Source organism: Gopherus flavomarginatus, chromosome 7, assembly GCF_025201925.1.
Source record: "Gopherus flavomarginatus isolate rGopFla2 chromosome 7, rGopFla2.mat.asm, whole genome shotgun sequence".
In the NCBI taxonomy this organism is placed as follows: domain Eukaryota; kingdom Metazoa; phylum Chordata; order Testudines; family Testudinidae; genus Gopherus; species Gopherus flavomarginatus.
In genome coordinates, this window is record NC_066623.1 from 112,871,705 (window position 1) to 112,896,416 (window position 24,712).

At 43.4% G+C, this 24,712-nt stretch overlaps 1 protein-coding gene across 4 annotated transcripts in view; it reads right to left on the minus strand.

The window, feature by feature from the left end:
* MAST2 (microtubule associated serine/threonine kinase 2) overlaps positions 1–24,712 on the minus strand; it is a 359,963-nt gene that overhangs the window by 292,468 nt on the left and 42,783 nt on the right. For all 4 annotated transcript variants that reach the window (XM_050961826.1, XM_050961825.1, XM_050961827.1 and 1 more), the window contains exon 3: positions 6,743–6,885. In XM_050961826.1, the coding sequence (XP_050817783.1) occupies positions 6,743–6,885 (143 nt within the window). The remainder of the gene's footprint in view (positions 1–6,742; positions 6,886–24,712) is intronic.

The following is a 24,712-nucleotide window of genomic DNA, read 5'->3' on the forward strand; positions in this document are numbered from 1 at the left end:
ACCTGCGGCTCTTCAGAAGTTAATATGCGGCTCCTTGTACAGGCACCAACTCCAGGGCTGGAGATACAGATGCCAACTTTCCAATGTGCCAGGGGGTGCTCATTGCTCAACCCCTGCCTCTGTCACAGGCCCTGCCCCCACTCCACTCCCTTCCCTTCCTGGGCCTCCCATGCTCTTGCTCCTCTCCTCTCCTTCCCAGAGACTCCTCCATGCCACAAAATAGCTGATTGGGAGGTGCAGGGAGGAAGGGGGAGGGCTGATCGGCACAACTACTGGTGGGTGAGAGGCACAGGGAGCGGCGTGGGGGAGCTGAAGGGGGGCTCCTGACGTATTACTGTGGCTCTTTGGCAATGTACACTGGTAAATTCTGGCTCCTTCTCAGGCTCAGGTTGGCCACCCCTGCTCTAACAGTTTAAAAATTAGTTCAAAGCCCTTTTTTTTTTTAATAATAAGCTATGATTCTGAATAGTCTTGTTATTTACTTTAACATCCATGAATTTTGTCAAGTTTATAGTCTAACCAACATCCTGTGTTAATGAATTCCACTGTCTGATAACCCATTGTTTGAAAGAATTTTCCCTTGGTTCTTGTGTTTCGAGCCAGAAGACAAGCTCATGATCTATCTTCTCTAGACCATTCATTTCGTATATTGTGATCATGTCCCCTCTACTGGACTCTTTCATAAAGTAAACCATTTCAATTTTTTCACACTCTCAATGAGAATTTTTCCATCCCCTAACATCCACACTAGCCAATCCAGATTAATTCTGCAATATCATTTGAAAACAAACCACTGATTTACATAATAACATTATAATATTTTATGTATTATTCTCCAACCCATTCCTTAAACATACTTACTTATTGTTTGCTTGTTTTGACAGCATATTGAACACAGGTCTCCACTGAGTTGTCCACAATAATGCCCAAGTCCTTTACCTGAACTCATACTGCTAACTTAGAACCTGCAAGTTGTACATAAAACTCACCCAGACTCCCTCAGACTTATGATCAGAAACCATGTCAAAAAGGTCAAGTTTTCCATAACTATAACAGCTAGGTGGTAAAGTCCTCTAATGTCTGCAAATACTGTAAAAAGCTTCCGGGTGTTCCCCACCTGCAGGACTCATGGTCACTCTAGTAGAGCCATAACTGCTTTATGACTAGAAGAGTTAAAGGGATTCAGCAGAAGAATGGAGTGAGGTCACCACCTGAAAGTCTTTACATACATTTAAAACGCCCAATAGGCTTGATTGGCATCTGCCGATGCTGGTCTCCCTCTAGAGGAGAGTACTGAGCACTGTCAGTCTGTACAGAAAGAACAGGAGTACTTGTGGCACCTTAGAGACTGCATGAGCTTTCGTGAGCTACAGCCCACTTCTTCAGATGCACAGAAGACTTATTCCTCCCAGAGTCAAGGATCCAATGTGCTCTACTACTTGAAGCCCATGGATCCAGATTGCCACATATGTAAATGCAGAAACATTTTCACCATCTGTAAATTGGGTTTCTGACAATCTAGAACACTCTTAGATGTTTATGAGCTAATATTCATAAGTAACTTTAGTTGTCAGTCTTATTTGTTTAAAAACCTGCACTCCAGTCTCTGCAGGTTTGTTATTGTTACTTTATCAACTTACTTCATGAATGTGTTCAAAATCTAAGAGATAGCAACTGAAGCACAAGAGCCAGCCTGTAGAAGTAGTGCAGCTAGAAAGGGAGGGGGGGAAATAAAATTAAAAACACTTTTGGAGGCTCATGACAGGCCATTCCACCTAGCAAATTCAAACACCAGAGGAAAACCAAGTCCAGATTGTCAAATGAGTGGGAGCAGAAACAAGCCACTCAAGTGCATCCAGTAAAGATGACTGTTTTCAATATTCCACCTTTTTGGCACTAGATTGCCATTTTCTCTTCCTGTTCCATCTATTTTATGGAAACATATAATGAACATTCTGAAATGGCACACATACCACTACAAAAGTTCAGACTCTGAGAATCAACAGATAAATAGAGTAGTATAATGTCAATATTAATATCTCTCTCTCTTTTCAGAGCAATTTTTCCAAAGTGATTAATGCTCCTGGCAAGGAGCCTTTTCCTGTTGTAATTTGTAAAACATCTTCCAATACCACAAGCATACTAAAACAGCTCCAAACATCTAAGTAGTTCCAAAGTCCCAGAATTCATTATTTTTAATTAGGAGTTCATCTTGCCATAAGCTATTAGTCATTGTTTTGGAACCCAACTCAGTATAAAATTGAATACTAACAACTGTTAAAATAGTTTTAAAAGTTCTGATTTAAACCAACAAAAGCAACGAAATTCAGAGTCATGGCTTTACATTTGAATCTCTATTCTTAATTAACCCCAATGTAAGTTATTATAGAGCAATGAAAATAGAGTGTGATCATATGTATATGTGCCTGAGCACTACAGCACACATTGAGGCAAGTATTAAAATTTCAGCGTTACAGCTGAACTCCATTCTTTTAAGTCAAAAAGTTTACTGTAGAACAGTGCTTCCCAAACTGTGAACCACGGCTTCCTTGGGGAATCACAAAGGGTTCATAGGGGAGCCACAAACTTTTCAGAAAAAAATTAATCCACATGCCTTTAACAAAACATGCCTTTAACAATAACAATTGTTTGGGGGGGAAGGGAGGAAGGGGCAGGGGAGTTTCCTAATTAAAAGACTATTAAAGTAGACTTTAAAAATAAAATGCATCTTATCTACGGGTCTGCATCTTATGCGGGTAGCCTTCAGCAGAAAGTCTCTCAGCTAAAATCCTCTGCTGGAGCAGAGAGCAAAGAGGCTTCTAGCACTAGAAGCAGCAGCACAAACAGCAGAAGACAGGGGAAGGGTGCTGAGGGAGAGAGGTGTGCATCTTGTTTATAATGGAACAATTTTTTCCAACTGCTAAACTTATATGTATCTAACCTCAGCTGAAGACAAAAAGGATTTTAATAATGTTAAACAGAAAAGTTGACAATATGACACCACCAGCTAATGTTTGGATTTTTCAGGTCTTGATATTACTGTACAAAGTCCATAGCCACAATGTGTCATTTGTTTTCAAATGTTAGTAAATTAAAGTATCAGGCCAGGGAAACTACTACCTTTAGAAACCAAACACCTAGAATTCGTAGATCAGAGCCCAGAAACAAGAACTGAAGCAGCCAAACAAAAGTTATGTCTAAAGAAGCAACTGTTCCTCAAAAAGCTTTAGAAGCATGTTATGTTCTGGCCATGTGAATTGCAAAATGTAAACAAGTGCACTACACTGGTGAAATCCTTCTACTTCCACCAGCAATAGACGGGTAGAATTATGATGGGGAATAAGCAGCCATGGCACTGAAAACCAGTCCTATATCAAATATCATCTGCCAAGGCACTGATAATCTTGAAGAAAATGTCCAGGACCAGTTGATAAAACAAGTTAAAGACCAAATATTAACTCATTTGTCTGGATTGTACTCCCCATTTCATTATTATTTTTCTGAAGTTCAATACAAATCTCCAGATACTGACTGGTTTCAAAAGCCATTCTCAGTAACAGCTGACTCCATTCCAGCCTCATCTATCTCACCTCAAGAACATCTCTTAGAACTGTTTAGTGATCACAAAACAAAGCCCAAAGTTCTCAAATTTAACAAACCAGGAATTCTGGATTTCTCTTAAAGGAGACAACGAAGAATTCAGGTGATGAAGCTGTGAAAGTGTTGCTTCCATTCACTTCATTATCTCTCTGAGTCTGGGTTTTCAACAATAAATTCTGTGAAAACTAAACACGGAAATGGTTTCAACTTGGAAAATGCCCCTATGTCTGGCATTGTCAGAGTCTCAACAAAACATTGTGCAACAATGCAGTTCGAAACAGGACTATTCCTCCCACTAAAATCTTAGCTATGTCCAAACACCAAAAAAATCCCTTTTTTAAGATTATAGTTCTAAAAATCTGGATGATCTGTTTACACAGTTAAACAAACCGTATGCAGTTGAATAAAGTCACATAACCATCCAAACTCTAGTGTCCCTCTTGAAGCTAGCATCCTGAACTCCTGAATTTAGAGTCCTCAGTGTGCCAAAAAAATGGTATTTGGTTGTGATAAGCCAACGAGTTTTAAAATCTCTCTAAAGGGCCCGCAGCACTAAAATTTTTGTGAGCCACACGTTTAGAAGAGCCCTTGGTAACCAATCTGCTTTTTTAATCTTTCAATAAGTACTACAGAAAGCACCAATAAAGCCAAAAAGTACAAATTTATCATGTCACTGTGTAGTAGGAAGAGGTTATGAGTTAGCATGTCTGGAATCAATCAAATTATATAAAAGTTACATCCACTAACTCAACAGTTTATCATTAAAACACTAACAACGCAGCAGTCCAAACTAAGTACCTCACGGTATTTTATTTATTTATAAAATTGGCCAATTTCATTAGCGCATGATATAACACTAATCTGAAACATATTTGTCTTGTTCTAGAGAAAGGTCAACCTTTATTTTAAAATATTTAATATACTTTTTAAATCCTCCTGAAATAAGCAATTGGGTGCCAAGATACAAGTCAGAACATTTTGTCTTTGTTTTGTTACAGTCAAGTTACAAACCCCTGAAAAGATTACGTACCTAACGAAAACAGGTAGAACCAGGCCTGCAGACAGCCACCAAACAAAGACACAGTACAATTAAGCCAAATCACAAAAAAAGTCAGTCCATTGACATGACTAATGTACATCGACAGATTAAAACTGTGTATGATGTGCAAACACTTCATTTTAAAACCAAAATTGCCAATAACGCAAATGTATAGATTTTTGTTCTTTAAAGATTTAAATTTCATTTTGAACGGTCCATTTGATGCCAGACATCTGTTATTTCCAAAACAAAATTATAAGATACTAACTTATGTCCGAATTTCCAAAACTTGACCATTGCCAGAGCTGACAAGTTATACATTCATGCTGAATCCTTTAACTCAATTTAAGATTTGGCTTTTGTGACAATTCAAGGCAACCACACCTGCATTTCTCCTCAGTGGATCAGCAAGGGCACCCACCTACTCTTGGCTTCCAGCTCCCCAGCCACTGCCTTTCTGGGTGGAGACCCGCATCTCTCCTCATGTTGACCCGGGTATTCCCAGGCTGTACAGTTCCCTTTCTTCATTTGTATTTTCCAGCAAACACAGTCTGCCTAAACTGACTTGCTCGCTTCTCTTCAGAGACTGACGACAGAGTGATTGTCAATGGTTACCATGCAGCACTTCCTATGCAAGTCTATTTTATTCTTAATGTAAAACTCATTACAGAGAAAAAAAATTAAAAACAATAAATGGAACCTACACGCATGCTAACAAGCTTATCAGACATCACCCTAGAATATATTCTGGCAGGCTCAGTCCTTCCAACACTGTCCTAAGGACTGAGGCCCTCTGTGAATCAGGAATCCTGCCTGTTGTCTAGATCAGGAAGAAGAGCAGACACTGAGCCAGCTTAAACTCAGGCTTTCCATCCAAAAGTTTGTCTGTTAGTCTCTGGAGAATCTAGTGTGAACTAGTATATACATAGCTCCCCAGGGGAGTGGCTTCAAAAGCTGATAATGAAGGAAGCTTATTAGCATCGCCCATCCCCCTCCCCCAATTAGAGAAGGCACATAAAAATCCACAATAAACACAAACGCACACACAACTGCGTTTTTAATATAATGTACGCCAAAGGTGTTAAACTTATTTCAATAAGGTTTAACTAACTCAGTACATTTTATCTGAATCCCATAAGGTTTATTGAGGGTATTACAGGATATTGTCAGGCTGTCACAGATCACTCAGCAGCTATGGTGTGCTAGGTGCTGCATTATGTGAATCCATAGCCACTATCCCAGAGGACCTGCAATCTAAATTATACAAAGGATACATCATTTTACCCTTTTTAATGTCTTTTTATTAAACCAATCCCAATATACGTATTACACCAAGTTATATAACAACCTGTAAAAACAAAGAGATTGTGACACCAAAATGTATCTTGTATGACCTAAATAAACACACATTATCCATGTAAACACTCTCCAGAAATGGGAATAAAGCCTACCAATCTGTGTGTTCCAAAGTACAGGATAGCTATTTAATATGTATCACTAAATGAAAATAATCCTTAGATTTCCATCTTCTCTTCCCCAGTCTTGTGCTTTGGACTTTTTTCCAGGTGCTTTGTCAATTACAGTACTTAAGAAGGAAGGAACATCAAGAGCTAAAGGTCTCCATTTCAGAAAGAGTTGTATCAAAAGCAATCATGACTAGAGCTGGTCAAAAAATTTCTGATAGACTTTTCAGCAGGAAAATGTAGATTCAATGGAATCGAAACATTCCATGGGAACACGTCAATTCTGTTGAAATTTTTGATGGAAACAAGGCAAGCAGCCAGGAAAGATGCCTAGCCAGCCTGCTTACATGGTTTCCTGCCAGCCCAGGCTGCCTCAGATCCCTGAGCAGCTGTCACCCCATGCTGCCCAATCCCCTAGGGAGCTGGCTGTCTGGGAAACAGGGCATTCCCAGGAGACAGCTGCCCAAGGCAAGCTAAAAATTCCATTTTCCAAAGAAAAATTGCATTTTCCAGGCAGCTCTACTCATGACAAATGGTTGAGTTAGCCTAATAGAAAAGTTATTGAAGAAAAGGATCAAATAACTTTTCACTAGGTAGTTTTATTTGGAAAACAGAAAACAGAAAATATTATTAGACTCACCAAACCAGCAGTAAGAGAAGGAGCAGACTGTCCCAGGGACTGGTTTCTCATGCGGACCAGGTTTGAGGTTTCTCCAGCTGGCTGCCATGCTGATGGTCCCACTCCACTGTGCACACTGCTGGATAAGGGAAGCAGTTGCTTTCCTTTAAAAACAAAATATGATCTTAACTTTTTACCACTTTAAAGAATTATAGGTTACATAATACAATGCTTAATCAAATGCAGGGTATAGGCAATGGTTTTCTAATCCATAATCATTCCCGTGGCTCTCCTATGAACCCTCTCCAATTTATCAACTTTCTTCTTGAATTATCGACATCAGATCTGGCTACAGTATTCCAGCAGCGTTCCACCAATGCCAAAAACAAAGGTAAAAGCATCTATATTCCTATTCAAGATTCCCTTGCTTGTGAATCCCAGGATCAGATCAGTTTTTTTGGTCACAGCATCACACAGAGCTTATATTCAGCTGATTAGCCACCACAACCCCAACATCTTTTTCAGAGTCAGTCTCCTCCATTCCATGACTATTGCCTACATCTTTCATTCCTAGATGTACCCATTTATATTAGGCCATATTAAAACACACATTGTTTACCTGTGCCTACTTTACCAAGTGATCCAGATTGCTCTGAATCAATGACCGGTCTTCTTCACTATTTACTATTCTCCCAATTGCTGTGTCATCTGCAAATTTATTAGTGATGATTTTATGTTTTCTTCCAGGTCATTGATAAAAATGTTAAATAGCACAGAGCCAAGAAAGAATCCTTCTGGGATCCCACCAGTAACACCCGCTCAGTGATGATTTTGCGTTTAGAGTTACATTTTGAGACCTATTGGTTAGCCAATTTTTAATGCATTTAATGTGTGCCATGTTAATTTTATATTGTTCTACTTTTTTAATCAAAATGTCATGAGGAACCAAGTCAAATGCCTTACAGAACTCTAAGTATATTACTTCAATACTATTACTTATATCAACCAAACTTGTAACCTCATCAAAAAATATATCAAGTTAGCTTGACAGGATCTATTTCCCATAAGCATGTGTTGATTTTCCTTAATCACCCTCCTTTAAATTTTTATTAATTTAGTCCCAATTCAGGTACTCCATTATCTTGCCAGGATCAATGTCAGGCTGACAAGACCTATAACTACTCAGGTCATCCTGTTCACCCTTTTCAAAAGCTGGCACAGCGTTAGCTTTCGTCCTGTCTTCTGGAACTTCCCCCGTGTTCCAAGACATACTGAAAATCAACATTAGTGATCCAGCAAGTGTCTCAGTCAACTCTTTTAACACTCCTGAATGCAAGTTATCTGGATTTGCTGATTTTCAAATGTCTAACTTTAATAGTTCCTGTTTAACACATTTGAGAGATACTAGTGGAATGGAAATATGTTCTTACCACCATATGATGAGACTGCATCATCTGCTTTTTCCCACAAAGACAGCAGAAATCTTTATTGAACACTTGTGACTTTTGTGCATTATTTATTTTAATTCTACCATTTCCATCCAGTAATGAACCAATACTATTGTCAAAATTCAGATGGTTACTCACCTTGTGCAGTAACTGAGGTTCTTCAAGATGGTTGTCCTTGTGAGTGCTCCACTTTAGGGTATTCACACCCTGCACTTCTAGTTGGAGACTTATGATAGCAGTGCCCCAGTTGGCTGCACACGCGCAGCAGCAATCCTGCGCCACTCCAAGCAGTTACCTCGCGCGTGCAGCCAACCATTACCCAGTTCCGTTTTTCCCCAGAGGATCGAGCTGAAACTCCAAAGTAGAGGGGAGGAGGGTGGGTAATGGTGCACCCACAGGGACATCCATGTCCAAGAACCTCAGTTACTGCAGAAGGTGAGTAACCTTTTCTTCTTTTCTTCAAGGAGTGTCCCTGTGGGTGCTCCACTTCAGGTGACTGAAGAGCAGTGCTCCTCGGTGGAAAGGAAGGGCTTCGGAGTTAATGTATGTATGGTGGAGAGCACCGATAGTCCAGAGTGAGCATCTGCAGCTGACTGCTGTTCCAGGGCATAATGTTTGGTGAAAGTATGGGGCGATGCCCATGTAGTTGCTTTACAAATCTCATTGATGGATACATGTTTGAGAAAGGCTATGGATGCGGACATAGCTCTAGTGGAGTGTGTGCAAAGTCCAGAAGGAGCTTGCAGACTGTAATTTTGGTAACGTAATAGGATACAATTAGAGATTCATTTAGAAAATCTCTGTTTGGAAATGGTTTGACCTCTGTTGTGGTTACGAATAGCCTAGACAGTTTTCTGAACATTTTTGTTCTCTCTGTATAGAATGCCAGTGCTCTGTGGACATATAGCATATGAAGGGACACCTCTCTGTTATTGGCGGGCGGCTTGGGAAAGAATACAGGTAAGTAAATGGGTTCGTTGAGATGGAAGGAGGCGGCGACCTTGGATATGAATTTAGGGTATGGGCATAGGATGACTTCGTCCTTGAGAAATGTGGTATAAGGTGGGTGTGCCATTGGGGAACCCAACTCTCCCACCCCGTGCGATGATATGATAGCTACTAAAAAGATGACCTTCTTGGATAAGTGTAGGAACAAGTAGGTTGCTAGCGATTCAAAGGGTTTGCCCATTAGGGCACAGACAACAAGGTTGAGGTCCCACATAGGGGTCAGGTCCCTTAATGCTGGATAAGTGTTCTCTATACCCTTCAGAAAGCGTTTAGTCAGTGGATGGATGAAAACAATGAGTCCGTCCATCTTGTTGTGAAAAGTGGTGATGTCTGATAAATGCACTCAGTGATCTAGTCGAGAAGCCAGATTTTTTTTAGCGTCAATATGTAATCAAGGATAGTAGGTAACAGGGCCGATTGTGGAATGATCTGCTTGTCTCGGCAGCAGATAAAGAATCTTTTATGTTTGTGTGCATATGTTTTGTGTGTGGACAGACATCCACTGTTTAGTAGAATGTCTTGAACTTCCTTAGAACAGCATGTTTTGAGTTCTGCCAGCCATAGATTAAACAGGCCTTGAGACGAAGAGTTGAAATGTTGGGGTTAAGGAGGCATCCTGGGTTCGTGGTGATCTGATAGCCATCTGGTCCAGTTTTGGGAACCATGTCTGTCTGGGCCATGCTGGTGCAATCAAAAATCCCAGAGTCATCGTCTTGTCTGATCTTGTATAGGACACGGCTCAACAGGGGGATTGGAAGGAAGGCGTACAGGAGCATGGCCTCTCATTTCATAAGGAAGGCCTCTCCCAGAGAGTTGTGTCCCAGTCCTGCTCAGAAGCAACTTTGAAGGCGTTTGGCATTGTGGGTCATGGCTACAAGGTCTATTGAGGGGAATCACCATTGTTGGAATATAGTTTGCAGAATTCCTTGGTCCAGTTCCCACTCATGTATCCGTGAGAAGTTCCTGCTGTGGTCATCTGCTGTGGCATTCTGGCTTCCAGGTAGGTAGGATGCCATGATGTGTATGTTGTATAATTTCCAGAACCCACTTGTCTGAAGTGATGGTTCTCCATACTTGGTAAAAGGGTGTAAGGCGGGCCCCAAATGGGCTGGAAATTAGAGGTGATTCCAGAATTGGAGAATGTGGGGTTCTTGTGTCCTCTATCAACACTTCAAAACATTTGCCTAGAAGTGGGTGGCTGAGACACAGATGACTGTTCCTGCGTTGGTCATAATGTCGTTGAGGCTGGGTGTATGGGGCACAGTGGAATCGTTGGTTACAGAAACTGCCGTTTCTTTTTGTTCACAGGAATATAGATTTCAAGTGTCTTTAGTGTCACACAGGAGTCCTTCAGGGTGTGTAAGGAGATGTCTGTGCTCTCTGCAAACAATTTTTGCCCCTCAAAAGGTAAGTCCGCTACAGTTGCCTGAACTTCCCTGGGGAAGCCGGAGAGATGGAGCCATGAAGCCCTTGCATGATAATGGACAGGGCGATGGAGTGGGCCTCTGTGTCAGCAGAATCCAGATAAGCCTGCAGGGCCATTCTGGCGATGAGGAAACCTTCAGCTATCAGCCTTATAGTGTTCTTTTTTGTCAGCTGGGATGTGCTCAATAAAAGAGGACATCTGAGAAAAAAAGCGTGTGTGTACTTGGCCAGTAACATAGAATAGTTTGCTATGCGAAACTGAAGGGTCACCAATGAATAGGCTTTTCTGCCGAAGAGGTCTAGGCTTTTCCAGCCTTTATCATAGAGGGTGGTTTTGGTCTGATGTTGCTTTCCCCCTTTGATTAACTGCCTCTACCACCAATGAGTTTGGGGTAGGAGGGGTAAATAAAAACTCGGCTCCTTTAGCCAGCACATAGTACCTCGTCAGATCTCTTACAAGAAGGTGGCAGCATTAATGGGTATTGCTATCTTGGCTGATGGAGAAGCTTGCAATATATCTGTCAGCTTATGTTGAGTCTCTTGTAGCATAGCCTGAGATGTCTAATGAATCAGCTACTCTTTTAAATAAATCCTGGAAAGATTTGAAATCAACTCCCTCTGTGTGGGAAGCGGCATTATTATTTCGTCCGGAGGCGAAAGCAAGATGTAGGTAGGTGGGAGGGTGTCACGCTCTGGTCTCTCCACAGATTCTTCTGCTTCCTTCTCCAACAGTTCTGAGGAAGCTGGAGCAGATAGCGGAGACAATCGCTGTGCCCTGGACCTGGGTGGATTGGAGGACTGGACGTTCTGGGCTCTTTATAATGCCCAGGGGTCCCAGTATGCACACCACAGTGGGAGGGCCATGGAAGAGGGCACCCATTGTGGGGGTTACCAAACTGCGCCCTGTGGCTGTGAGGGTCCAGGCTGGGGAGAGGAGTGGTGAGGAGTGCCCATCCCTGTCTCCACTTCCTCCTCTTCATCACTGGAAAGAGGAGGGGCCAAGCCAGTGGGTATCGTGATAAAGCTTGGCCCTGACTTGGCTTGGGTACTGTCGGTGCCAAAAAGTGGAGTTCCCAGGGTGGAAGTAATGAGGAGGTCCACCTGGCTGAAAAATTGTTGCGGTACCAGCAGCACAGGCAAGCTCAGGCTGTAACCAGAAGGAGCACAGTCGGTGCCGCAGACTTGCCATATTGTATTGGTGCAGCAGGTGGCACCATAGCGCTGCTCTGTGCCTGAGGTTTCTTAGGTTCCCTCAGTGCCAAGCTAGGAGGCTTAGTTTTGCTGCTATGAGAGTGAGACCACACCAGGTCTTTCACGTCTTCGGACGTCCTGGTACTGGACGGTACTGGTGCCTTGCGGTCTAGCGCTCTTGGTGCCGCCAGTACCAGGGCAGTTTTTATGGTCAGAGGTTGCTTTTTAGGAAGCGAATCACAGTGTGGCGAAGACTCAGACCGCTTTTTGGGGTCTTTTTTAGGACCAGGGTTCTTAGCAGCCATGTTTGACGAGGACCCCATATCTGAGGCAGCTGCAGGTGAGGACTGGCAAGGAGGTGTCAGACTCAGGATCAGAGGGGTCTCTCCATCATTAAAAGTTTTAGTTGGAGGGCCTTAGCCTTCCTTGTCCTCCCTGTGAGTTTCTTACAGTGGGGACACTTTTGGGTAATGTGTCTCCCCCAGGCAATGGACAGGACACACTGCGTGGTGGCCATCTGTCACCGGTACTGAAAGTCTGCACGTTAGACAGCACTTGAAACTTGGAGAACCAGGCATATTTGAGAGGCTAAGCTGAATAAAGAATGGGAATAGTCCCGGTCTAATGCCTCTTCCGTGACTACCCACCTGAGGCAGGGAGGGAAAAAAATTTTTTTAATCGTAAACAGAACAAAAATGAAAGGAGAAATCAACAACGAGGGAAATAACTGAGAAAGGGGCACAGATTAGAGGAATACAAGAGCTGTGAAGGGCACTGCTCTCATTCTGACTGAAACCAGAGGCAGTATAGTAGGAAATTGCTACAGTTGGCTGCACACATGAGGTAACTGCTCGAAGCAGCGTGAGACAGCTGCCATGTGTGCACGGCTAACCAGGGCATTGCTACCACAAGTTTCTGACCAGAAGCGCAGGGTGCCAAGACACCTAAAGTGAAGCACTCCTCAAAGAAGAACTTTTTGTTCCTAATATATTTAAATTCCTTATTGTTCTAAACTTTTCTGGTCATAAGTTTCTCCTTGTGTCCCTTGGCTTCCTTTATCAATTTTCTATAATTCCTAACTTCTGATTTATATTCATTAATATCAAGTACCCCTTTCTTCCATTTGTTATATATAAATGTCTATTTTCACAGCAGCCTTCCCTTCTCTTCCAAACTTGGCTGGTTTTTTAACTAGTACAGCCTCCTTCCTTGATTGTTGGCTTGTGGCTTTTTGGGCATCTAGGAAGGTGGTCTTAAATGATTCCCAATTATCATGCACATTTTTCTGATTAAATTCTTCCTCTCAGATGATTTGGCTCATAATTGTTTTCAACTTCCTGAATTTGGCCTTAAAGTACCAAGTGAATATGGTAATGGTCTGGACTTTATACTATTTGCATATTATAGATGTGACTGGTCATGATCACCTCTACCCAGGCTACCATTTTTTAATTCTGTGATCAGTTCCTCTTTATGTGTTAGAACAACTTCTAATATAGAATTACATTCTGTTGGCTGCAGCACTTTTTGAGGTCATCTATGATGTTTAGAAATTCTGCAACATGAGACCTCCAGCAGGTCACTCAAACTGAAATCCCCCATGATCACACAGGATTTTTTTTTCCCTACTGTGATGGGGCAAGGCCAGATGGCTACAGTAAAGTACTGAGGAACAGGTATGTTAACCCCAGGCTAAACAAATCCCTAGTACCATGGTAACCAAATGGCAATTGCTCCAGGTTAATCAAGGCACCTGGGGCCAATTAAGATTTTTCTAGAAGGCAGTGGAAACAGCTACATTGATTAGAACACCTGCAGCTAATCAAGGCAGGCTAATCAGGGCACTTGGGTTTAAAAAGGAGCTCACTCCAGTCAGGCGGGGAGGAGCCAGAGGAGAGGAAGTGCGTGTGAGGAGCTGGGAGCAAGAGGCGCAAGGAGCTAAGATCAGAGGGTGTGCTACTGGAGAACTGAGGAATTATCAGACAATCAAGCATTATCAGACACCAGGAGGAAGGTCCTGTGGTGAGGATAAAGGTGTTTGGAGGAGGCCATGGGGAAGTAGCCCAGGGAGTTGTAGCTGTCATGCAGCTGTTACAGGAGGCAATACAGACAGCTGCAATCCACAGGGCCCTGGAATGGAATCCGGAGTAGAGGGTGGGCCCGGGTTCCCCCCAAACCTTGCAACTCCTGATCAAACACAGGAGGAGTTGACCCAGACCGTGCGTTCCACCAGAGGGGAAGATCATTGAGGTGAGCAAATCCGTCAGTAAGCACAGGAACCACCAAGGTAAAGGAGGAACTTTGTCACACTACACATTAAATAGGTGAGTAAGGAGGCAGTAATCCTGTTCCCTAGTGTGATTTGGTGGTCTATAGCAGACACCAGCTGGTACTCTATCTTGTCCTTTATCGGATAGAACACTGATTCATAAGCATTCAAGATCATTTTCTTCCAAGTTACCAGTGACTCAGAAACACCACATGCCCTCCCCTTTTGCCCACTCAATTCTTCCAAAATAGGTTATAAGCATTAGTTTTAACATTCCAGTCATGTGAATCATCCCTCCATGTTTCTGTAATACTAACTAGATAAAATATATGCTCATAAAGGAGCAATTCCAATTTCTCTTGTTTGTTACCCATGCTCCTAGCACTGCTGTATAGGCAATTTAAAAATTGCTTCTCTTCACATCCTTTGGTTCCTTGATTAATTTTGTTCTCAGCCTCTCAGTTTTGTGCTGAGTGCTCATATCTTCCCTCTTTTTACCTTCCCTTTTGCTAGTAGTTTAACCCCTCCTGACTACGCTAAGCCAGCCTGTCTCTGAGGAGATTGGTCCCTCTTCTGCCGAGGCAGAGGCCATTCAAACTCCCCCAGAGAAGGTGGACTAATGTTCCACAAAACCAAAATCCTCCACCCTGCACCACTCACCTAGCCAGTAATTCACTTTCAGAATTTTCTGCCTTCTGTCTTCCTTTGTGACAGAAAGCACCTCAGAGAAGAGTGCTAAAGAAGAATGTCAAAGTTCCCTGAAATCATCTGCTATCTGCAAGATATCTTGTGACGTATATCTCATTAGTGCTAATATGAACCATCACCAATGGGGATCCTTGCCTGCAGGTTTCCTAAGCCTATCCAATCTTAGAGTCTTGTGTCTTGGCTCCAGGAAGGCACTATACTGTCCTGTTGCCCACTTGTCCCCTGCAGAATATTTTTTCGATTTTTCTGAGCACTGAATCCCCAACAAGGATCATGTGTTTTCCTTGGATGGCTAGAGAACTCTTCGTTGGCAAGTTTGATTTTCTTACAGGTTGGGCCAAGCGGCCATCCACAAATCCTGTACCTCTCCCCCATTCCTTTGTACCTGCTGGATCTTGAGAGGTATCTTCCATAGTTTCACTACATTCCATACTAGGTCCTCAACAGGGAAACTCTCAGCCACCCAAATTCTACACTATCGAGACTAAAGTACACTCTAGCTTTCACAACTCTGTATTTGATTAATCGTTATGAGAACACACCAGTCTATTCTATAACTGAGACTGAGAAAAACCTTTTATAAGCTTGACTATATGCATTTGATTTTGACTTTCCCACACTACGTAGCCAAACTGCAGATGATCTGTATGAAATCTCACAGATGGAGTTTTAGGTCAGGATAGATTCCCCACCCACCCACCCACTAAGGAAAAGTAGTGTAACAAAAGCAAAAGAGGTGTCTGAAGTTTAAGTTTATTTAACAGGAAAATGATTGATAATACTACAATTAAATACAATACACAACAGACAACGCAACTTCTTTACTCCTTTGTATTGCAAAGGGTGGGTCTTTGAACGCATCATAAGTTCAGTTCTCTTTCACTTAGTCTAAATGGCTTAGTCTTTGACCTAGTGGGTGTTGGATAAATTTAAATCCTGTACAGTAGACACCTCAAGACAGATACATTCTTGAGTCAAGTTTACTATTTATATCTAATTAGTCACACTATTGTTCAGAAGACTGAATTATATCCCCAAAATTTCTACTTACGTTCTGCTACTACTGTCTGATACATACATTTACAAAAAGATATGTACGTTATCTAAGACTACATTCCTTAGAAATTAAGTAACAATGATACATAAGTCTTGCCTTTAAACCAGTCATATTTCTGATATATGGAATAGCATTAATTAATTAAGCTATAAAAAGTAAGAGTCCTGTGGCACCTTGTAGACTAACAGACGTAGTGGAGCATGAGCTTTTGTGGGTTAATACCCACTTAGGCAGAATTTATCTTTCAGAACTTTGTTCCATCCATATTTGATTGCTTTCCCTTTTTTGGCTTAGACAGTTGGAGTGCAATGTCCCTGTTAGTCATATTCCAAGAATCCCAAAACTGCAATGAGCAAATTCTCAAACATCTACCATACTCTTATTTACAGTTAAAAATGAGGAAGAGCCTGTAGTTTTACTACATTACATAAATAGCGGACAACAAAAGCAAAGATTTGGAGACCTACGTTCAAATCCCCATTTTGCCACAGATTTCTTGTGTGACCTTGGGCACAGGATAGATCTATTATTTTAAAAAAAATTTCAAATTAAATGGTTTTAAAGTTGACAATCTATAAGACACAAACTTTACAATCATTGAAAAATAAATATAAAAATAATATTCAAGCAGTGCAAGTTTACTGCCAAATTTTAAAAAATATCAAACTGTTCAAGTGGTAGAAATCATTGGGCTAATCATCAGGAACCAAAGTTTGCTGAAGTGCTAAACCAGCTTTTGATAGCAGTAGCCTCTTCTGCAGATGCAGAGAATATTTTCTTCAACTAATTAATTCAAAGTTAAGAAACAAATTGGGAACTGAAAAAGCAGGAAAACTAGTGTTTGTTTATAGATTGGAAGAAGAAAACAAGACAGGAGAGGATGAGATATATTAGTTCTAAACTCTAGAAGGATATGGCAACCAGAAACAATCAGTTCAATCCACTAATTACAGATAATACTTAGTTTAACAAATCAGTTAGTTTTCAATGCAAAATATTTTTGGTAAATGTTTTTTCTTGTTTCCAGCGCATTTAAGGTAGTTTTATTTAGTAAAAAAATAAAAAGGTTTGTGTGCATTTTTAATTGAATTTAAATTTCCATCCAAATAGAGCTTGGCACAAATCAAGTTAAAAATAAATCTATTAAATAAAAAAATCCATCATTAACCATTTTCTAGCACGATAAAAATGTAAAAATTAAGAAGCTGAATAAATGTAAATTAAACTACATAACTGATTTAATAAATGTGTATAAATAGAGTGTATGCTTCTGGTTAGCAAAAAGAGGCAATAAATTTAATGTAAACGCTAATATTTAGTTGCAAGTCAATATACTTTAAATGGTTACCAACCAATAAGAATGAATCTTTCTTTAGGAATATAACGGAAAAGTTCAAAGGCAAAAATCAAGATTTCCTGCTTGCTGATTTAACTCATGATTAAAATTGCTGATTTAAATCAGTGCACACTGTTTAGATAAGTCACCTAGCCTCTCTGTGCCTCAGTTCCCCATCTGTAAAATGGGGGCAACGGTTCTTCCCCATCTCTCAGGGGTGTTGTGAGATAGCTAAATTAAAAGGATTAGAGGTGCACAGATACTGCAGTAATGTGTCAAGTATCAAACGGGTAGCCGTGTTAGTCTGTATCCACAAAAACAACAAGGAGTATGGTGGCACCTTAAAGACTAACAGATTTATTTGGGCATATCTGAGAGGTGCCACCAATTCCCCACCCCGCCCCCAATAACAAAGGAGCCAAGTCCAAAGAGCCTACGAGAGCCCAAGCAGGGCAACAGTGCCCTACCAAAGGGGAGCCAATCCCAAACAGTCCAATGGGGAAACCGAGCTGAAGGAGCCTAATGAGCATGCCTAATCATATTTTGAACATCTATTCCATGGACCATGAGCAGCATCTCATTTTGGAAACTCAGATGGGCAGAGCTATTTTGTGGATGGAGCTTGGATAAGTCCTACAGGCATCTTTTTTCCCCCCAACTCAACCTCTCCAAGTGATCATCATGTCTTCCATTTAAATAGCAAATAAGTCCTAAAGTAGCTATATACTTTCTGTTGATGATGCAAATTACAACAGACACCAAAAATAACTGAAATGCAACAGCAGATTGAAGAGTACACTAATCAATTTAGGATCGGAAATATATGAATACAGTAACTCCTTGCTTAACGTTGTCATTATGTTCCTGAAAAATGTGACTTTAAGAAAAACGATGTTAAGCAAATCCAATTTCCTCATAAGAATTAATGTAAATGTGGAGGTTAGGTTCCAGAGAAATTTTTTTTCACCAGACAAAAAACTATATATTACATAGATATACACACAGTGTATGTTTTAAACAAACAATTTAATACTGTATACAGCAATGATGATTGTGAAGCTTGGTTGAGGTGGTGAAGTTAGAGGGTGGAAGAGGGAGGGATATTTCCCAGGAATGCCTTGCTGCTAAATGATGAGCTAGAACTCAGCTGAGCCCTGAAGGGTTAACACATTGTTGTTAATGTAGCATCTCACACAAGGCAGCATGAACATGAGAGAGGGAAGAGGCATAGCAGACAGACAGACAGACATACACTGTGGGGGGGGGAGAGAGAGAGAGAGATGCACACTGCCCCTTTAAGTAAGCTGACCCACCCTTAAGTGCATTGTCTTTTAAGTGGATCAGGACGTTGAGACAGCAGCTGCTGCCCCAACCTCTCTCTGTCTCTCTCCATCCGTGTCTCCTCCCTGCTCTATATGGAGAAGGGGTAAGCGGGGTGCAGGAGCAGGGGGAGGGGGCACCCTGACATTAGCTCCCCTCCCACCCCCACCCCCCCGCACAGCAAGCAAGAGTCTCTGGGAGCAGCTCCAAGGCAGAGGGCAGGAGCAGCACATGGCAGTGGGGAGAGGGACAACTGAACTGCGGGCAGTTGATAGAATTCTGGGCTGCTGCAGCACAGGGAACATAGGGGAGCGGGGAGCTGATGGGGGGGCTGCCGATCCATCCTGGTTACAAGCCCCCACCAGCTAGCTGCAACGGGATGCTGTTCCTGCAAGCTGTGGACAAAGCAGGCAGCTGCCAAACGACAGAAGGGAGCATTGCACAACTTTAAACGAGTGTGTTCCCTAATCGATCAGCAAAGTAACAACGAAACAACGTTAACCGAGATGACTAAGTGAGGAGTTACTGTACTGTATCCAAATAGAATTGCAAAGAGAATAGAGTTAGCCAAAAAATGAAAACCCCTTTCTTCAAAAAAAATTCAACTTTTTGAAAAAATCTTTGACCAAAACCAGGACAAAAATGCAAAAAAATTTTCAGAAACAAGGGATTTCAAGAAAAATTCCACTTCAGGAGAACCAAAACCAATTTTTCTGCTTCTCAGCTGCACTACTGGAAAGCTCATCAGTTTCACAACTGAAATTGACAAGAACCTTTCAGTCCAGCTAAGGAGGACACAGAGCCTGGGCTCTTAGCATCTTCACTTCTTCCCAAGCTCTGGAAGCCAGAGAGGCAGAAGGATGGAGGACTCAGCCTCTCCACCCCAAAACTGGGGGAGAGGCTAGAAGGCTGAACACACGGGGTCTCTGCCTCTGTGGCTCCCAGAGCTTGGGGAGAGGGGAGACTGGGAACCAAGGAGTCAGTCTTGTCAGCCCTTCTAGAAAGCTTTTATCAATCTGCAGGGACAAAGTGACATTGGCAAGAGCCTTCCATACCCTCTGTTGGAGAGGCACAAATCTAGGGTACTCCACCTCTGCTTCACCCCAAAAGCCTTGGGAGTCAGAGAGTCTGGGTGCTCATCTTCCCACCTCTATGCCTCTCTCCCATAACTAATCCAGAGGAAGGGAAGCTGTGCACCTGAGCTCTCTGCCTCCCAGAGCTGTGGTGGAAGTTGACTGTGTTTACACTGCAATGTAAGCCTAAGGTTAGGAGAACTCAAGTCAGCTGACCCATGTTGGAGAACCCAAGGTTTGAGGGTCCTCACAGATTCTTAACCCTATGTGAAGAATTTTCTAACCCAGGCTCGAACCTGGGGCTCTGGCATCCACCCTGCAGCAAGCAAACCTGACAAAACCAACCATATCCCAATCTCTCTAGTGCCCCCCTGAAAAAAATCTTGGCTCTAGCCCTCTGACTTTGGTACTGTACTACCCACCCTGTACATTATAGGAAGTCTGAACAGCCTGCCAAGCAACATGCAGGAGATCCCTCTTCAAAAGTTCTCATACGCGCTTTCACCCATGTCAGGAGACAGGCAGACCCTCTGTAAGATGCTGGCAGACATTTTGATGGCATTTTCTGAGACACCAAAGGGTCCTGACAGAGCTTCAGATGGAGCAGGAGCTGGCAGAGGAGAAAGAGTATCCTAGCATACCAGGCTCACGCTGGCTGATGTTGTTCATTACACTTGGAATAGCTGCTGATGCCCCTGTATGTAGGCCAGCACTTCTAGAGCAGGGCCACAAGCACAGAGTGGTGGATCACATCATCTTGCAGACCTAGGATGGCCAGCAAGGGTCCAAAACTTTCACATGAAGAAAGTTACAGTTTTGGAACTTTGTGAGCACCTTGCCCCAACCCTGCAGCATAAAGACACGCATGAGGGTACCCTTGCTGGTCCAGACGCAGGTTATTATAGCCATCTGGAAGCCACTACCCCAGACTGCTACAGGTCTGTTGCCAGTTTGGTGCTGAAAAGTTGACTGCAAGTAAAGCAGTGGCAGAGGTTTCTGAGGCAATCAGACATTTTGTTTACCCCAAGGTGGCAGGTATAAAAGATATTCCAGAGGTAACTGCTGGCTTTGAGACAAGAGGGTTTCCAAACTGCGCTGGGGCCATTGATCATTGTCACATGCCCATTGTTTCCCTCCTCAAGGAGCACAAGTACATAAACTGCAAAGGGTACTACTCCATAATTATGCAGGCCCTCCTGGAGTAGAGGCCAATTTATTAAGGTCAACATGGGCTGCATTGGGAAAGTTCATGATGACAGGGCTTTTCGCCTATCAGGAATCTACATTCATGGGCAGGCTGGGACACTATTCCCACCAAATGACAGTCCCCACCATTATTCTGGGGAACCCTGCATATCCCTTTCACCTTGGCTTATGAAACCATACCCTGATTTTAGAGGCCCTGGCAAAAGATGGTTTAATTACACTGAGCAGGTGTAGAATGGTTGTTGAATGTGCTTTGGGCAGATTGATATCCCACAGGCTATGGCTACAGACAACGTTTGAATGCCAATGTCATCAACGCTGTCTGCATTACTGTGGCTTGCTGTGCTCTTCACAATCCTTGTGAAGCCAGAGGTGAGCCATTTCCCTCTGAATGGGCCTATGACAGTGAGAGGGCACTGAATCAATGCACTTCCTGACTGAGTCTAACGACCACAGCTGGAGCCGGCTGCAGCTGGGCAACAGAAGTCAGGAGCTTTGTGTTCTCATATTATAGACCTGTATGGCCCAGTGGAAGAGAGAAAATAGTACTTCTATCAATGTGCTTGGCGTGGAGTGGGGAGATGCACTAATTAATTTGGGAAGGGTGCTGGGGAAGAGGTGGGGGCTCAACTGTCATGCAACGTAGTTAGGAATAACATAACACCCTATGAAATGGGAGGGCAAGGGTGATTTACAGTATGGATCCATATAAGAAAGTGATTAAAGTGTGGATTGCTGTACCTAAGGGTACGTCTACAGTACAAAATTAATTTGAACTTATTCTACTTGAATTTTCGGAAGTGATTTTATACATTCGGTGTTGTGTCCCCCCACTAAAGCACATGAATTTGGCAGAGTGCGTCCACAGTACCAAGACTGGCATCAAATGTCAGAGAGAAGCACTGTGGGAAGCTATCCCACACCTCTGTGAAAGCTACGGCAGACACCATACTGCCAGCAGACGGTGCACCGTTTGTCTCCTGGTACTATGAATCCACCTCACACGTCCTCTGATCTTTCTATCTACTCTTTTGTCTAACCATTTCCCGACTTTTTTCAGCTATCGTGAACCAAGTAGCACAGCTTCCACCACAAACTCTGCTCTCCTGCTCTTGCAGTTCTAGCGAGCTTCTCGACTCAGTGAAAGCTACAGAAGACAACCATTTACCACCTTTTATCAGCCATCTTCAACCAAACAGGCCTCCCACATTTCGCGCCCTTTTTCTAGGATTACCCATGTAGGCGCCATAGTGCGGCAGTCCTGGAGCCCGCTCAGATCTCCGCTGCCATTTTGACCATTGTAAATACCTCGCAAATTATCCAGCAGTATGGCCAGTACCTGCAAAACCGGGCGAGGAAGCAACGACAGTGCAATTACTATATTGATGAGGACATGGACACAGACGGTTCCTAGAAGCACGGCATGGGGCGATTGGGAGATCATGGTGGTGTTGGGCCAGGTTCATGCCATGAAACGCCGATTCTGGGCCCGGGAAACAAGCACAGACTGGTAAGACCGAATAGTGTTGCAGGTCTGGGATGATTCCCAGTGGCTGTGAAACTTTTGTATGTGTAGGGCCACTTTCATGGAACTCTGTGACTTGCTATCCCCTGCCCTGAAGCGCAAAGACACCAACATGAGAGCAGCCCTCACCGTAGAGAAGCAAGTGGCCATAGCACTGTGGAAGTCTGCAACGCCTGACAGCTACCGGTCAGTCAGGAATCAGTTTGGAGTGGGCAAATCTATGTTGGGGCTGCTGTGCTGCAAGTAGCCAATGCAATCATTGACCAGCTGCTATCAAAGGTAGTGACTTTGGGAAATGTGCAGACCACTGTGAATGCCTTTAATGCGCTACGGTTCCCTAGCTGCAGTGGGGTGACAGACGGAACGCATATCCCTATCTTCGCCCCAGCATACCGGGGCAGCCAGTGCATACTCGCAAGAGGTACTTTTCCATGGTGCTGCAAGCACTGGTGGATCACAAGCTAAGTTTCACCGACATCAACGTGGAATGGCCAGGAAAGGTGCATGACGCTCGCATCTTCAGGAACTTTGGTCTGTTTGAATACCTGCAGGAAGCGACTTACTTCCCAGACTAGAAAATTACTGTTGGGGATGTTGAAATGCCTATAGTTATCCTCGGGGACCCAGCCTACCCCTTAATGCCATAGCTCATGAAGCTGTACACAGGCACCCTGGACAGTAGTAAGGAGCAGTTTAACTATAGGCTGAGCAAGTGCAGAATGGTGGTAAAATGTGCTTTTGGACGTTTGAAAGTTTACTGACTCTGTTAGATCTCAGCACAACCAATATTCCAATTGTAATTGCTGCTTGTTGTGTGCTCCACAATATCTGTGAGTAAGGGGGAGAGGTTTATGGCAGGGTGGGAGGTTGAGGCAACTCGCCTGGCAGCCAGTTTCACACAGCCAGACAACAGGGCAATTAGAAGAGCTCAGCAGGGCACACTGCACATCAGAGAAGGCTTTGAAAGCCAGTTTCATGACTGGCCAGGGTATGGTGTGACAGTTGTGTTTGTTTCTCTTAGAGTTACCCGCCTCCTAGATACATGAAAAGAAATAAAAGTCAAAATTGTTTAAAAACTGTTCTTTATTATTTGTTTCACAACACATTGAGAGAAATCAGAAGATAGACCCGGGGAGGGGAGGTTATTGGGTTAGGGGGGTGGAGGAGAAGGGAAGGACAAGGCCAGAAACCAAATCAAAAGTTTGCATATGCCAGCTTTCTGCTGCTTGGGCGATCCTCGGGGGTTGAGTGTGTGGGTCCCCGTAGCCTCCCCCCTCATGTTCTTAGGCATCTGGGTGAGAAAGCTATGGAACTTGGGGAGGAAGAAGGGCTATTATACAGGGGCTTCAGAGGCAGTCTGTGGTCTTGCTGCCTTTCCCGCATTAGATCCACCATACAGCAGAGCCGGTCAGTTTGCTCCCCCATGAGCTTGACCATAGTGTTCTGCCTGCTCTCATCATGTGCATCCCTCCTCTCTTCATGCTTCTGTAATGCTTTATGGGACTCCGCAGTTGTTTGCCTCCACGCATTCAGCTGGGCCCTATCAGTGTGGGAGGACTGCATGAGCTCGGCAAACATGTCATCCGGAGTTCGTTTTTTTGCCTTCTAATCTGGACCAGCCTCTGGGACGGAGTAGATAAGGGCCACGTTTTAACAGTTGCACCTGCAAGAGGAGAAAAAGGGAGGTCGGTATTTTAAAAGATACATTTCAGAGAACAAAGGGGACACTTTGGTGTGAGTAAGCCATCACACACAGCCGGGCAACAGAATTCAGCTTGCAGGCAGCCTAGGGGCACGCCAGATTCTGCTTCTTCTACATTCATTTCAATGCTTTCAAACTGCTGGGCTCCCTTTCCCACAGCAAGCAATGCCTGGTGAGTTTGCCATATAAAAGGAGGGTCTGCGGGCTCTATGGGATGATCGCTTCACACAACACCCACACCCCGGCACCGACTGCGTGGCACTGATGAGGTTTGAGCAGAGATGAGCCCTTTAAACTAAACGCAAACAGCCCAGCACAGCTGGGTTCCCCCCGCACCGCGTGCTCTGATCAGGCTCTCACTCACCAGAAGTAGCCTCTCCAGGGTCATGGTCCGGGAGCCCGCATTGGGAATGAGGGGAGGCTATTGGCTCCAGCGTTAAGAATAGTTCCTGGCTTGGGGAAAAACAGTTTTCCCCACTTGCCACCTCTGCACTGTCCTCCTCCTCGTCCTCCAATGACTCTTCCTCCTCGCTCCATGCAACTCTCCCCTTGCAGGTATCCACAGACAGTGGTGGAGTAGTGGTAGTGTCACCCCCCATAACTGCATGCAGCTCACGGTAAAAGCGGAATGTATGGGGTTGTGACCCAGAGCGCCCATTCGCCTCCCTGGCTTTTTGGTATGCTTGCCTGAGCAAATTGATTTTTGTACGACACTGCTCTGTG